This window comes from Danio rerio, chromosome 15 (genome assembly GCF_049306965.1).
Source record: "Danio rerio strain Tuebingen ecotype United States chromosome 15, GRCz12tu, whole genome shotgun sequence".
NCBI classification, from domain to species: Eukaryota; Metazoa; Chordata; class Actinopteri; order Cypriniformes; family Danionidae; genus Danio; species Danio rerio.
The window spans coordinates 19,743,288-19,760,440 of record NC_133190.1 but is presented as its reverse complement, the minus strand read 5'-3'; the positions used below and the strand labels follow the sequence as shown (position 1 = coordinate 19,760,440).

Here is a 17,153-nt window from a genome sequence, read left to right as displayed (position 1 = left end):
CCCAGCAAATCAGCCTACCTAGACAACATTTGATCCTATTATTAATGCACAAAATAAAATAATAATAATAATAATAATAATAAAGTGGGGTCACTGAATAAATTAATACTTTTATGCAGTAAGACAAAAACTAATTTTATCAGAAATTTTAACAAACGAAAATTAATTTAATTGAGCATTGTTCAGCAGTAAAACGAAAAAAGGTTTCATTTAAAATCCAGTCTTTTTGTTTGTTTGCTTATCTGTAAAGGCTAAATATTCACTTGTGGCTATAAAAATGTAGAACTTTGGCTTTTAATCTTTTACTGTTTTAGCATTTGTTAAAATTGTTTTAACATTAACATTATATTCAATTATAATGAACAGTTATAGCTCACAAATTGTAAATAATATTTTTTTTTTTCTGAAAGCCTTCATGTAAACACTTTTAAACAGGGTTAAACATTAATTTTTCAACATTATTATTATAATAAATTATGATTATCAATTATTACTAGGGCCAGACAGAATCTGTGGACATTTTTTCACTATTTCTGTGCAGAACTGTAACAGGTCTGCAGATTTATGCAAAATGATTTTGGCAGTATTATAATTAAATACTGTAAAATAAAAAAAATAATACCCGTTTAACTTTTATTTAATGTTTACAATGCAAATCCAATTATATCCACTTAGTTTGGTAAACAAAGCAAGTTTCTCATATATCTACTAAAAGACAGAAAATCTTACTTAAACTGTATCGTTATTAAATCAAATAAACATTTCCATATTAGTCAATAATATTACTGAAATTAAAATAAAAACTAAATAAATATAAATTTATGGTCATTTACTCAATTTAATAAATAGACTCGATGATGGGCTAAAAATCGGAGGATTTGTGCACGTGCAGTTTTCGTGGAGACCTAATCATAAGTCACAAAATGAAAATTATAAATATTTTTTACTGAAGAGATTTATGTAAACAGCATTAAATGTTACTATTTCGACACTAATATTACACTCATTTATCATTAACAATTACAGGTCATAAAAAAAAAAAGTTTTTATTGAAAGAGTTTTTGAGTTAAACCTGTCGCCGAAAAAGCGGCTGGCTAGTTTTGGAACAGATGTGAGGAATGCGTTTATCTGGAATCTTCCATCCTCCCAGACTGTGTCTACCGTAAGAGCTGTGGAGGTGCTCGACAGAGGCTTACCTTGGAGAGGTACTCCCTCATGACCTGAATGAAGTAGGGCATGGAAAAGTCCATGAGGTTGTGCCTCCACGCCGTCTCCAGCACCACGTCAGGCCTCAGCAAGTCGTAGCAGGTGAACAGGCAGGCGGCAAAACACTCTTTCTTGTCATCTTCCAAGAACCACTGCAGCAGCTCCTCTGCCAGCTCTGTGTCCTTCGACTCTGAAGCGTACTGCATAGCATCCTGTGGACAAAACAGAAACAGACATTTAAATAATAGTTATGAGATAAGTGTCCTGCTAAAACATGATTGTAGCTCAATTAGATGATCTCTGTTTTTTTCCTGCAAGTGATTGTTTGGTATTTTAAAAGTGTAGAGGAAAAAACTGCGCAAAAGAAATAAACAACATATTGATTTAATTTTTTTTACATATTTAACTCTAAGTTATATAAATCTAAAATGTATTTCTTTTACCTCCTCATATATTTAATATTAACTTTTTAAACGTTTGATTGTTTTCTAATTATATTTATTTATTTGTACTTGTATTAAGTTTTATGTCTTCTAATATAATAAATAATGAGTAAATATATGTGATCATCAAATGAGATTTAAATACATTAAAGTATATAAACAATTAAACAATTTTACATTAAAAAATGTATTAAAAACGTAATTAACACTTGTGTGCTGTTGTGTGTCACTCAAATTGACTACCCTGTCGTTATGTTAGAGGCTGTTTTGCCCTATTGACTTCCATTATAAAGAACATTGTACATAGTAAACATAGTAAGTGTATTTGTGCACACTATAATCTGCTGTTTTACCCTTTAGAACTCCATATAAAAGCCAGAAACGCATTTGCGCAGGTCTATCTAAAGCAGGGATCTCAAACTCACAATGGTGGGGGGCCATTTCAGTGACTGACAATTCATAGGAGGGCCGTTTTAACATTAAAGCACAAAAAAAAGTGAGTCAATTGGTGCATCTAAGGACTATGTTTATTATTCAAGCATTACCTGTCACAAATTAACAAATTAGGATGTTTTTTGCTTCACACAACTGTTGAAATATATCGGTGGCTGATTGAATTAGCATTTTGACATTACAATAGTCATAATAATGATAATAATAATAATTATTATTCTGTCTCAACCAGTTGTTGCTTTACCAAAAGTTTAACAGATAGCGTTAGAATAGTAGAAAGCAGTTTGGGTAACTTTAGTGACTTTACTGGCAATTGCTCTTCTTAGCACCTTTCCTTTTTTTAAAACTACGACAAAAAGGGGAAAAGTAAGTATATATTTGCATTTACATTAACTTGTTCAATTCAACCAGCATTAAAATGTACATATTTGTCATAGGAATCTCAATACGCATATAAAGAAAATCTATTTAATGAGACCAACTGAGGCGACGCAGTGGCGCAGTAGGTAGTACTGTCGCCTAACAGCAAGAAGATCGCTGGTTCAAGCCTAGGCTGGGTCAGTTGGCGTTTCTGAGTGGAGTTTGCATGTTCTCCCTGCGTCCGCGTGGGCTTCCTCCGGGTGCTCTGGTTCCCCCACAGTCCAAAGACATGTGGTACAGGTGAATCGGGTAGGCTAAATTGTCTGAAGTGTATGTGTGAGAATGAGCTGAATATGTGGTGGATAAGGTGGCGGTTCACTCTGCTGTGGCGACCCCGAATTAATAATGGGACAAAGCCGCAAAGAAAATGAATGAAAGAGATTTGAATCGAATATTAGCAAAATTAGCATATTTGTTACACAACCAGCATAACATGTAAGCCATGAAAAAGTGATAAACAAAATACAGGTGGTATAATACTGATAATAATCTAATGACCGCTGAATATTTACAAAAATAAAGCTTTAGGAAAAATAGAGCACATATGCACATTTATTTCAATTCTTTATTATTTAAATTGTTTAAATCAATCACTGAAATAATCTGCGTGTGCGTTACTTTTAACTGCACGCTGAGAGAACCTGAAAGTTAAACCGAAATTCAGCAAAAATAGTGAATTACTTTAAACATCCAATGGATGGGAGGAAAGGAGGAGGAGGCTGGGCCCGCGGGCCAGGAGTTTGAGACCCCTGATCTACAGGGTTAATGGTGCCAACTGATGATCAACAGTTAAAATTACACATTTTACCTCGTCCCAACACGGAAAACCACCAACAATCAAGATTGCATGACTATATGCTGTCATGGCTTTGCAATCAAAAAACATTATAATGGAAGTCAATATGGCAAAATCAGCCACAAACAAATTGAAAGGGAAGTCAATTTGAACAGTACACAAGGGTTAAAAACTATTAATATAAAGGAATAATAATGAAAATGGGTGCAACTATAATAATAAGCTTAAAAAAAATAGTAAATCACAAAATAATCAAGCAGCAGAGTAGTATAATAAATAAAACACATTTAAGTAAATGTAAAATATTTTAAGTCTAATTTAATTAAATCTCAGACTATTTATGCCAATTTATTTATACTAATCTGCATTATTTAAAGTATCTTTGTACTTAATCAGATTTTTAAAACTTATTTTAGCAATTAAATCTGTTAAAATACATCATAATTTTAACTCTTTTTTTTTTTTTAAATAAAACGTACATATTCATAATATTAATAATAATATATTTTGGATCTTAAATCAAAAACAATACATATGACAATACAAGTGACCTTGTAAAGTTTGTCTTTCTTGCAGAGCTCCACACTCTGCTTCCAGCGGTTGTTGCCTTTGAACAGGTATGCAGCGATTCGCCTGAACTCGATGAGCTCGTGCTTCTCCAGGCTCTGAGCCAGAGATATGTTGTCGAAGTTGTCGTAGGCATCGATGGATGTGCGCAGAGCCTGTGAAATACCAAAGGCGAAGGTTTGCAAAGCTACAAACTAGCAGACTGACTATAAAATGGCAGACTGCGATTCAAACGGCAAATTCACTGTATACCTGAAAATCCTCCTCTGTGATGAAGAGATTATTTAGTGCCTCATTTACAGACTTGTTGTTGTGGTTCTGTACTGATCTCAGGTATGGTTTCACCAATGGCAATTGCTTGACCTAATAAATAAAAATGGACAACTTTGGTAAAGACATATTTCTATAAATATACACAATTCACCACATTATATCAGATGCTATTTGTTATAGTATTTGATAGTATTGACAATGTGGAAGTGCCCCCATTTTTGTGAATGTTTGAGAACTTTCAATTCAGTTGCCTATGGAGGAAATGGCTAGGTATAATAATAAATGACAGAAAACTGCTATCAAATTTGTTCATGACTATACATAACAAGTAGAATAATATAATAAGAAAAGGTCAGTTTGCAACCAAGAGTCATAAACTGTTTTTAAAGTCTAAAAATCTATGGAATTGAGTCAAGCCAAAAAGACTCCAAATTCTAATGAATAATTTTGATGGTATATTAACTCAACATTGAATTACTGTAATTTACACTCTTAAATATAATTTACTCATCTTCAATATCATCCTTCTTAAATATATATATTTATTTTAATATACATTGGTCAATCATGAGGGGGAAATTATGACTGTTTAAAAAAAGGTTGCAGATTAAAAAAATAAGAAGAGATGATGCCAACTATTTAAGGACGTAAAGGACAACACACACTTAATACACTTCATTAAACCTAAATCCTATATAACTACAGGTTAACAATGGTTATATATAGTAACTTTAACTGTTAAAAGCTATTAGTTACTAGTTAATTAGTTAAAGTTATTAGTAAGTAATAAAGTTATGGTTACTAATAACCATAACTTTTTTGATATTGATTGTAATCCAATAATGTGCATATCCAACCTTCGGTAAAGCTGCTTTGAAATAATAGTTATAGTAAAAAGCTTTATACAAATAAAAATAATAAGATCATGCTACAGGTGCAAATGCAGACTTTAGAGTTTGAGCAAAAAATTATACATTTTATTTCAATAGTTCATTGTCATTGCCTATTTAGTAAGATAAATTATTATGAAAACAACACGATTACATGTTCAAGCACTTCAACCAAAATCTGAGCACTTTACAAACTCAAAGCAATTTCAAGAATTTCCAGCTCCCATACAAACTTTTTAAAAAAGCAAAATAGTTGGATCTTTGCAGAATAAAAACAAAAAAACTTAACGGTAAGCAAAAGTTATGTGGGAAGTACCTTGCTGAAGAAGTTGACAGCACGAGTGTGGTCAAGACGAGGAGACAATACGATCAGCAGGTCATTCAGTAACAGCGGTTTGAACTCCAGGTAGAACTGGACGGCTCTGTAATACAGCTCAACATTAGCCACCTGCAACACAAATCAACATAAAGGTTAATTCCTTTTCAGCTTTGTATGATAAAAATAATAATTTTCCAATGATCTAATCAAAAGTGGACAGTCAAGGCGCATAATCATTACCATCAGTATAAAAAGTATTACAGATTGTATACAATGTTTTTGATTTGTGATTATAAAAAAAACTGTTATAAAATAAAAAAAAATTTAAAACACATGATCATTAACAGTTTAAATGCAATTCTAAGGCCACAATTGTGAGCCTGGAGTAGAAAACCAGTCATAAGGGTAATTTTTTTTTACAATAATCTGAGAGCTGAATACATAAGCTTGCTTTGTAAGCTTGTTGTTAGTATAAGACAATAACTGGCAGAGATGCAACTATTTCTGGAACTAAATCTGGAAACTCATAATATTGAGAAAATCCCCTTTAAAGCTGTCAAATTTAAGTGCTTAGCAATACGTATTAGGGATGTCCAGATCCAATCACATAATCATAGGGCTGGACAATAATTCAATATCAATATATATCGCAGTAGATTTTTTTTTAATAATGGTGAAAGGAGTTTTAAACCCATTTCCGGTATTTTGAAGCAAAATGAAGCAAAAGCAATGAAGCAAACACAGATCCTATTTGGAGCTGTGTAGGATTTAAATCAAACTTCGCTTATCAACACATACATAAAACACGTAGCGTGCATATACATCAATACTATTGAAAGTTCAAAACATGTATGAAACATATAAAACTTGATGTATGCATACACCCACATACACACGCACGTAAATATAAACTCGATCCTTGCATATAATCAATCCTCGCATAATACCCAAATTAACACCCACATTATACACAAACTCGGCATATAGCACTCGCGCAAATGTACAAAATAAATTTCACTGACATATTTATCAGGAATCAGGTTATTGTAAAGCATATGAAATAGAAAAAATGTGATTAATAGAGGTATTAAATCTGTTAAATTATGAAAATGTGTTTTATAAAATATTATAAAATATTAGTCGATATATATAGACTATATAAAATATTTAATAATAAACCTTTTAATTTCATTAGGTAATAATACACAAATAGAAATAGACAGATAGAACCCTGGCTTTTAAATATTAATATAGGAATTATATCGTATAGACCGAAATTAAGAAATATATTGTGATATAAATTTTTGCCATATCGTCCAGCCCTACATGATCGGAGGTTAGACCAGATTACACAGTTTAAGACTCGATCGGAATCAGACGTTACCTCCTGATTATCCCGATTTTTTACACATCTATAGTTATGCATTTATAGTTCCTAAAAGCACATTACTGGCTTTGCAAACACTTTGGCACTTTTATTTATTCTTATTTTTTGTTAACATGCCTGCTGGGTATTTTAAGTTGAGGTGATATTTGTTTTTATATGACAATTTTTTTATATTTACAGTTGCAATTAAGTCCAAAATGAAAAATGTATGTTATTTATTACTTCATTGTTCAAGCTACATCACAGAAGTGCTCTGTTTGTTACAGAGATTTGAAATGTTTCAAAATCAGTTTTTTTTGGTCTTCTTTATTCTCTTTTATGTATTATAGAAGTATCGGATCGAGTTTCGGTATCAGAAGACACTCAAAATCAAATGACTCGGACTCGAGGGCAAAAAAACCTGACTGGGACATGCCTAATATGCATTTCTAATTTAAAAAAAAAAGTTTAATAAATGTATGGAAGGAAATTTGCTAAATGTATTCATGAAACATAATCTTTACTTAATACTCTGCTTATTGCCATAAAAGAAAATACAGGTTTGTCAATAGCAAGGACAACCCATTTCCAGTAATATTTCATCAAAATAAGTAGTAAATTTTTATTTCATGTTGACTTTTAGGTGAAATTTATTTATTTAGTTTATTTATTACTACATCAGTAACTTATGGCAAGATCGATATACATAAAAACATTACATAATAAGAACAACTTCATATTTCAATAAGAGATGCAAATAAAAACCTTAGTTATGATGTCTTTAAACTGGCTCTCTTTCCAGGCATCTGCAGGATGGTTCATCATGGTGATGATGGCGTTGTCGTACTCCTCATATTTATCATACAGGAAGACTAGCTCCCCCCACAGATGAGCCTGTTCTGCTGCCCTTAAAACCTGAACACATACAGTACAAGAACTGTCTCATTCACTTCTTCCATCAATTAATAAGCACAGAGACACCAAAGTGCCTAAATAGACGGATACAAAGCATTTGCTATTTTAAATTATGTTTGTTTTGCCTGAATAAAAAAAAACTCCATTTACGTTAGTCAATATATATATTCAGACAGATGGTTGAGAATGGTTTCAGCTCTCAGACCTTGGGAATGTTGACTCTGGACCAGAAGAGCTCCAGGTGCTCCCTCATCTTCTGTGGCTTAAATTTGGAGTAGAGGATGGCCAGTTCTGTGAACATGCCCATATGAGCGCGCTCCAAGCCCAGAGCCGCCTCCAGCATGGTGATCAGCTCCTCGAAATAGCCACGGTCCTGAAGGAGAAACCATACAGCTCAAACAGCACTACTGATAAAGTCTTGGGGAGAGCAACATTTGGCATGCGTCATACTCTCTGTTTTAATTATGTGTGAGCTTATGTTAAAGGGAAATTTCATCCAAATATGTAAATTCCCTCACCATTTACCGACCCTCAAGAGAATCTAAATTTATGAATTTCTTTTTTTCTGTTGAACACAAAACAAAAGACATTGACATCCAAAATAGGAACAAAGCATCCTATGGAAGCGTTTTTTCCAACATTCTCCAAAAGATCTCCGTTTGTTTTCAACAGAAGACAGAAACTCAAACAGGTTTGGAACAAGTTAAGAATAAGTAAAGGATGACAATTTTCATTTTTGGTGAACTATCTAATTTAATAAATGTGTCATTTACGTAAAAAAAACATGTATGGGTTTTTGCTTTTTAGATTTTGAAGATACTGTTTAGCTAACTAATATAACATGTATATGATATAAGAATTACAACATGTGACTAATCATAGTCACATTGATATTATGTCATTATAAAAAAAAACACTCCACTTTTTTTTCTAAATAGTCTCATTTTAAATCTCTACTAAAGTTAAACAGTTGAGTATAATATTTTTTTATCCATTTTGCCGATTTCAGACTCTGGCGAGAGCGCTTTTAGCTTAGCTTAGCATAAATCGGATTAGATCATTAGCATCATTTTTCTGTTTAAAACTTGGGTCTTCTATTGTTGCATCATGTACAAAGACTAAAAAAAATTAAAGTAGCTATTTTCTAGGTTAATAAGGCTAGGAAATATACTCTAATTCCAGCGTATTAATCAAAGAACTTTGCTGTCTTTAGTTCAATAATAAGGAAGATTTTAAACAGAATAATGTTTTTTTTTTTTAGTTTTCTTGCTTTGCAGTCCTATAGTATTTATCGCTCCTATGTTAGTAAATTACATCCAAAACTATTACAGTAAATAGTATAACTATGAATGCCTATAATCATTCCTTGATATTTTCAAATCATCCACAATCATGAGAATCCTGTTAATATCTCTGCCTACGCAAATAATTGTTTAGCTCACCTGGTAATAGTTGATGAGCTCCTCAAGTTCATCAGCATGAACGACAATATGTAATCCACACATCTGAGCCAGGCGAAACTCCTTCCCATCAACACAGGCAAAGCAAACCTACAAGGAGAGAACATTTCTATTATTAATATTCAACCTGAGTCAAGCATGCAGAATATTAGGAGAGCAATGCAAGGACAAATGTAAGTATCATCTCATGTATTGTCAGTAAAATCAATGTGTAATCAGACCTCTTTCCAGGTCCGTGTGCTGTTGGCTTTACGGGCCCCATCGACAGCTGCCTGATATTCCCCAAGATGCACTAGAGTGGAGGCCAGACGACCAAAGTTGGATACATTGTTATAAAGTAGTTTAGCTGCCTCGTACATCTTCTCATCATAGCATCGGTCACCAACCTACACAGAAGAAGCAAAACAGATGTAGATGATGCTTTATTTGTAATATTTAATAAGTTCAAAGTCTCCTTTAGTGTAATATTTACTTAATTTTCAAGAAATTTTTTCATTTAGTTTTTTTAAAAACTTTAAATAAATAAATATATACACGTATATACATACAGCACATACATATTTAAAAGCATTTAAAAAAATTACATAAATGAAAGCATAAATATAACCAAAAATATGCATCATTAAAAGGCTAAGCAGGCAACAATTAAAGCATCAAAAAAATAAAATAAAAAACGTTAATAAAGTCAAATAAAATATAAAAATATATTTTTTTTATTTCATTTAAATGATTATATATTAAATGAAATAAAAAATAAAATGATACTTGCTATAGTTGGCCTCATAATTTTTTAAAATACATTATCAAAAGTAAGAGACGCATACTTGTTGAATGTGTGCGTTGTTTGGCCCGTTGATAAACTCCTCCAGTTCAGCTAGACGGTTAGTCTTGGCCAGGGCAAAGATCAGCTCAGTCTCCACATATGATTCACGGGCCTTCTTACGAGCCATCTGCAAAAACTTGACCAAATCCTCCCAGTTTCCTGAAAACAAAACGTCATTAAGCTAACAACCAAACCATTTTCTGTATTTATGACCCCCCACACCTTTGGATGCTGTGGATATAGTCGTGAATCAGGGGACTGGTTCTTACCGCTTTGGGCTGCAGCTTGTCCCACTTCCATGTAGGCTGAAGGGTCATCAGCTTTGATGTAAGAGTCAATAGCCTCTTTCACCAGCCCCTTCTGCAGTTGTGCTTTAGCCAACTGACTCCACACAGCTGGCTCATTGCAGCGCTCGGCAAACTCATAAGCCCGGTCCAGATTCCCAATGTGCTCGATGAGAACCTGTGGTCAACACACACAATGATTTGAGCCCATAGAGAAACAACTCAAGCAGTACATGAACATAATTTAATAGAATATTTAGTTGTTATATTATATTAGTTTATCATATAAACTATTATAATAATGCACACAAAGTGGTTGTGTATATTAATTTCTAATAATACAATGAATTGGAGTCAATTATTCGAATTATACCACACCTGATAAAAATTGTATGAGCCTATTTTTTACATATCCATTTTAGGCTTTGAAGTAATTTGAAATAGCTGAAATTGTTTAGTTGTGGTCATATGAAAGTGAAATATCTTCCATGAAACTATACGCGCGCAGGCTGATAGGTCACCTAATCTGCTCCTGTGACATTAACTAGATGGTTACCGAGGAGACAGCAACCAATGAGCTTGCTCCTGATCAGTTTAAATGCTCCATGTCATTTTTTGCTGTTAAGCTGTGGTGCGTTTTCGGAGACCCTCCTCCGCCCCAGCTCCACCTGTGTTTAAATCTGCTATAGAGGTTAAATAAACATTATGTTTGCAGCAGCAGCATGTTGTATTCTCAGACAGCATGTCTGTATATATACTGGTAGTAGCAGGTCTCTGTACTTGCTCTGCCATAGAAATCAAAGCAGCAGCATTGTAGCAGATCTATACCACCAAAACCAAATACATCAACATTGCCATATACATATTCATTACCATACCAAATCCAGAGTGTTCATTGCAGAATTACAGTACTGTTAAGGCATGCCTAGTACTACTTTAGGGACCGATTATACCACCCTTTTCTGTTCTAAGAATGCAAGGCGCACTGCACTGCCTTTTTTTGTTGACAAGAAGTGTGGTGCATTTTTATGTCGCTTGTAAATGGTGAATCAGCTGTGTATTGAGCACAGGTGGTACTGTTGGAATTGTTAGTATTATAAAATTTAATAAAATTGTGATATTTAAGATTTGTGAAGTCTCACAGCTCTGGATAACTTAAAACAGTCACCACTAGTCTCTCCTCCATCATTCAAAGTTTCCGTAGTCCTCTTGACAACATAAACAATGACGTCACCTAAACAGAAACCCTACCTCTGCTTTCATTTAATTGGAGACTGAAAAAGACGCGACTGACGCAGTGCACTTTTCCCACTCAAAACACAACGCGCAGCAGGAAGTTAAAATGCTCACGGCTACTAGTAAACCTGTCAAAAAAGGCTCCTCTCAATGCAAAAAGCATGTTCGTTGTGGTCAAGACGTTACTTTTTATCTGAAAATCAGAATCAAGCAATTCAACAAGCCTGTAGTATGAAAAATGAGAACATGAACCGCACCTGCACTGCAGATGTGTTTACATCAAACTTCCTGAAGATGGCAAAAGCCTCCTCGAAGAGCTCATTGCTAATGGCGATGTTAGCGATGTCAGGGGCATCGTAGTTGTCGAGGCGGTTGATGTACTCCATGACACGAGTGCGGTCAGCTTTGATGGCTGTCAGGATGAGGAGGTTCTGCAGATTCCTGGAACAAATAATGGGAAAGTCACTATTTAACACCATCAAAAACATATAAGAAAACCATTTTATGTTCAGTTGCCTTTCACAATTACCTGTGTTCACTAAAAACGGAGTTGTCCAGGACAATCTTCTCCAGTAGCTCGATGAGTTCATTAGGCAGGTCAGCAGTCATGAAAGCTTTGACAGTAACAGAAACTTCCTCAGGATCCTGAGTCTCAGAAAGAGCAGTCTGCACAACCTGTGGTGGACATGGAAATAAGCTGGGTTAAAGTATTTTCTCACACTATAACTCAAAATTGTACCCCTGAAATCAAAATAAGGGTTTTTGATGTTACAATCAGTATATTAGTCTTAAGGATATCAATAAGCTAGTGTGATGCAAAAAGGTAACAAAAAAGCCTCAATGAATCAATGATTTATTTGACATCAACTTATATAGTTTCACATCAAATCTTCTGACCAATCAAATACTCTATAATATGTGACATGTCCTGCCCCCTTCAAGATGCTTCTTGCTGGCTTTTCATTTGATGCATTTCAGCTTAACCACCCTAACTGAGAAGGGTATAAACGGAAGTCGGAGCTAGCTCCAAGTGGGCAGTACGAACCTGGAGTTTTTATTTATTTAATGCCTTGTACATGACATGGAGTCCAATATTGTGTTTTATGAATGTCTACAACTACCCCAACCCTAAACCCAACCTCAGTAACCGATTGTGTTTTATTAACGTCTACACCAGGGGTGTTCAAACTCGTTCCTGTAGGGCCATTATCCTGGAGAGTTAAGCTCCAACCCTAATCAAACACACCTGAACCAGCTAATCAAGCTCTTACTAGATATACTTCCTGGCAGGTGTGTTAAAGCAAGCTGGAGTTAAACTCCGCAGAACACTAGGGCTGCGTCCAAAACCGCCTACTTCTCAGTAGGAACTGCATTTGAATTTAATCGTACTACTCGGCCGTTAGAAAAGTTCATTCTTTACAGTATGAATTTGAAAAGTATGAATGGAATTTGGACATACTACATTCGCCATTTTGTCAGGGTCACTTGACCTGCCTGCGTCAGTCGCAACACTGCCATCATGAATAGAGTGCATGGGATGTGCACTCCAGAATCTCGCTGGAATTAGTAAGTCATTCGGGTACTTCTCACATACTGGTTTTAGAATGCTATGAATTCAAACATACTACTTCCATATACTGACTTTAGCGTACTATATAGTATGGAAGTATGCAGTTTCGGACACAGTGTGGCCCTCCAGAACGGAGTTTGGGCACCCCTGATCAACACCCATCCCAACCCTAAACCCAACCTCATAGTAACCTGATGTGTTTTGTTAATATCTGCTGCACCTACACCACCTAAACCCAACCTACTTGTGGTATAAGTCCCTCCCACTTAGAGGTAACCCAACCTACTTGCGGTACAATCCCTCCTACTTGGAGGTCTCCAGGCTGCAGCGATATATACTTGCCCTTACTGGCAGAGCTGTGATAAAAGCAAAGCTCTATTAGTTGTTTTTTTTTTAAAGGGGAGGAGCTACTCTATGTACAACCCAGTCTTCATGTTTCAGTTGAAATTACGTCACACGTCAAACCAACTTGCACATTTCAAAGCACTTGACAGGACCTTTAAAATAAATTTAAATAAAAACTGGACTCAATTTATCATTGTGAATGATTTACTGACACACGCTAAAAGTTATTTTTCTGCTGACATGGTTGGGTAAATCTTAATCTTTGGGACTATCCCTTTAACCTTTTTGATATAGTACCATAACACCTACTTTTTTGCACATATTTTATTATCATATATTATTTTTTATATATTTTTTTTCTTTTGAACTAGAAAATAGGACATTGAGGTAGTAAAATGGACTGTAAGCAAAATTTAGTCTTGATTTTCATGTTGTTCTCTAATTTGCACCTGGTCGATAAGGGGTCTCCTGTAAGGGTTGACTTCCAGAAGCACACTAGCCCACAGCTCGGGGTCTTTACGACGCACAAGGTATCGGGACAGACTCTTGAAGAGTGAGTTCTCATTGCAAACCTGTGAATTTGACAGAAAAAAAAAACACTTATAGCAATTTGCTTTATGTTAGACATTGAATGTATCAGCTCTTTTTGCTACAAACATTGAACAAAAGCCCCATTGTTTCTTACATGGATGAGCTCTTGGTCACACTGTCCCCTTTCATAAGCCACACAGGCCAGATGGGGGTCCCTCTTCTCGCAGTACTTGCCCACAACGCGGCTATCGTAGTAGGGGTTCTCACGGAGGAAGCGCTCTGGGTTGTTGTTGCTGTCAATGTAGATCTTAGCCAGGGCATTATGGGTGGCAGGTTCCTCACAGCCCTCGTGGATACGGGCCTCCAGCCATGGCAGAAGCAGCTTCAGTCTGTCAGAGATCAAAACAATCAATTAAAAAACCAAAACAGAGCAGATTCAGACAGATAACAGCCAAATCAGACAAATGTCAACCAAATAAACAGCAAACAATGAGATGTGCCTTCATAAACGAATCACAGAGAATGACAGAGCTTGGGTTTTTAAATTGAAACACGCACTCAAAAGACTTATTCACCAAAAACTGGCCACAAGTGACCATTCTCTCTGCCATCGCTGACATAATCAGATTGGTTTTCTGTACATTCCTATTGTTTTAAACTGATTGAATGAAACATTTACTGGGGATCTTTCAGAAAGTTTAGAGGCTTAAAATAATTTTTTTAAGGGGATACAATAGTTATTTCCACCTAAAAAAGTGAATTCAATTGTGTAAATTACATCAATTATTTGTGATTGTTTTAACAGGATGAATAAATGTGTTAAAGGGATAATTCTCCCAAAAATGTACATTCTACCATCATTTACTCACCCTTGACTGGTTACAAACCTGTTTGAGTTTTCTTTTTGTTCTGTTGAACACAAAGACAAAATTTTGAAGAACGCACAACAGAACAAAAAAATTGAATAAACAGATGGCAGAATTTTCATCTTTGGGTGAACTATCCCTTCAACATGTGAATGCTGACAGCCCTAATTTATATACCTCCTATAAAAACATTATGTAAATTATCTCGGTTTTTGGCTGAAAAAGAAAAATGGCTAAAATCATGATGCCAAAAAAGGTTACGCTGCGCCAAACTGTTCAGGGGTGTTCAGATGGCTGGTTTCACATTCCTTTCAGCCAAGTCACCATGCAGTCTAAAGTGGCTTTCACACTGGATGCAGAAAGCACTGCACTATGAAACCAATTCATTTCAATGGCTTGTACCACAAAATGGCAGTTTGTTGTCACAAGTTGTTGTCACAAGTTTATTGTGGCCAGAGGAGACATGGTTATGCCTAGCTGAGACAGTTTTTTTCTTGCTCTGATTTGCTTGGCTAGGACTTGTGGAGCTGCACACCGGTAGAGTTGCACTTCAGTGTTTTCAGTGCTTTCAACAGTGACTTTTGCATCACACTGAACTTCAACTGTGACAACTAAACTGAAGCCATTTTAATTTACCAGAACTTCATCTATATTTTACATAATCTACATCAAAAAAGCACTATAGATAAAGATGAATTGAAATAAATATGAATTGAAAAAAAAAAGATCAATATTTTACACTGTGTGTATTCCATTCATGAAACTGTATTCTTATCTAATGATGAATCGCACATGCTCACAGGAAAAAAAGCAAATACATTTAAAGTCAGAATTATTAGCCCCCTTTGAATTTTTGTTGCTATTTTAATATTTCCCATATTATATTTAACATAGCAAGGAAATTTTTACAGTATGTCTGATAATGTTTTTTCTTCTGGAGAAAGTCTTTTTTTTTTTTCGGCTAATATAAAAGCAGTTATTAATTTTTTAAACAACATTTTAAGGACAAAATTATTACCCCCTTTAAGCTAACTTTTTTTTCGATAGTCTACAGAACAAACCATCATTATACAATAACTGCCTAATTATCAAAACCTGCCTAGTAAACCTAATTAGCCTAGTTAAGCCTTTAAAAGTCACTGTAAGCTGCATAAAAGTGTTTTGAAAAATATCTAGTAAAATATTTTTTACTGTCCTTATGGCAAAGATAAAAACAAATCAGTTATTGGAGATGAGTTATTAAAACTATGTTTAGAAATGTGTTGAAGAAATCTACTCTCTGTTGTACAGAAATTGGGGAAAAAATAAACAGGGGTTCTAATAATTCAGGGGGGCTAATAATTCAACTTCAACTGTACATGGCATTTCTACAAAGCATACTTCATGCTGCTTGTACTGTCGTTGCAATGCTGATAAAATAACATCTCTTGACTTTTTTACTATCAATAAAATTGTAATCTCAATTAAATGTGTAGGGTATTTTAAATCTGTACAATTTATGTTATTGGGTTAAATTAAAAAATGTGTCACAAAATATATTTTAAAAATGAAAAAATGGAAAATGGAAATGGAAAAGCATTTTCAGTTTATATATGATCAGCAAATTGTTAAACTCTTAAAACACTGCAGTGTTGCACCTGTTTCTTTTCTCCACCTCCGCCACAAGCTCATCAGTGGAGAACTGTCCTCTGACCACCAGAATGAGGTTCTTAATGACGTCCTCAGAGCAATCCACATCCAGTAGCCCTCCAATCACCACAGGCAAACGGCTGGGGTTGACCTGATAAAAACAGTCCATCATTATTCACTCTCCCATTAAGCTGAAATGTTGATGATGATTCCTCAAGCATTATCATAATCGCGCCTCAAGTACCTTCTGAACATAAATCTCAATGTACTTCTGGAGGTTGTTGCGGTACAAGTAGAGCACAAGGTCATGGACAAAATCAAAGCGGTCACACACAATGATGAGGGGCAGCTGGTCAGTCAGTTTTGCTTCCTGTGAAATATGAGGAAGATAAAATAAATAATTAAGCAACATTAAGGGTTTGTTAAAAGATAAAAAGTAAATTCAGGAGCTTATTGTGGTATCACACCTTGAGGAAGTTCTTCACTCGCTCAGGATCATAACAGTTGCTCTCCCTGCAGATTCTCTCCACCTCTTTGATTTGACCAGTCTTACAGGCAGCCTGAATGTATTTAAAGTGAACCTCTGGATCCTGGCTAAAGTTCACAATGGAGCCCAGGAAGTAAAACAGACCTGTAGAGAACAATCATATAATGTTCACGAGATCTTAATCATTTTCATGATTGGGTTCAATTCAAATAGTACATTTATAACGCTTTTGCTCTCAACATTAAAATATATTGTAGAAACATGATGCGCTTTA

General features: G+C 34.8%; 1 protein-coding gene across 2 annotated transcripts in view; it reads right to left on the bottom strand.

Annotated features, from left to right (window-relative positions):
- cltcb (clathrin, heavy chain b (Hc)) overlaps positions 1-17,153 on the bottom strand; it is a 54,258-nt gene that overhangs the window by 11,447 nt on the left and 25,658 nt on the right. For both annotated transcript variants that reach the window (XM_005157424.3, NM_001194978.1), the window contains exons 14-30: positions 16,860-17,023; positions 16,637-16,762; positions 16,401-16,543; positions 14,052-14,286; positions 13,816-13,938; positions 11,981-12,126; positions 11,709-11,892; positions 10,201-10,393; positions 9,933-10,090; positions 9,330-9,494; positions 9,091-9,198; positions 7,854-8,021; positions 7,499-7,648; positions 5,365-5,496; positions 4,138-4,248; positions 3,870-4,040; positions 1,197-1,418 (exon numbers count right to left, since the gene is read on the bottom strand). In XM_005157424.3, coding sequence (XP_005157481.1) covers positions 1,197-1,418; positions 3,870-4,040; positions 4,138-4,248; positions 5,365-5,496; positions 7,499-7,648; positions 7,854-8,021; positions 9,091-9,198; positions 9,330-9,494; positions 9,933-10,090; positions 10,201-10,393; positions 11,709-11,892; positions 11,981-12,126; positions 13,816-13,938; positions 14,052-14,286; positions 16,401-16,543; positions 16,637-16,762; positions 16,860-17,023 — 2,699 coding nt within the window. The remainder of the gene's footprint in view (positions 1-1,196; positions 1,419-3,869; positions 4,041-4,137; positions 4,249-5,364; positions 5,497-7,498; positions 7,649-7,853; positions 8,022-9,090; positions 9,199-9,329; positions 9,495-9,932; positions 10,091-10,200; positions 10,394-11,708; positions 11,893-11,980; positions 12,127-13,815; positions 13,939-14,051; positions 14,287-16,400; positions 16,544-16,636; positions 16,763-16,859; positions 17,024-17,153) is intronic.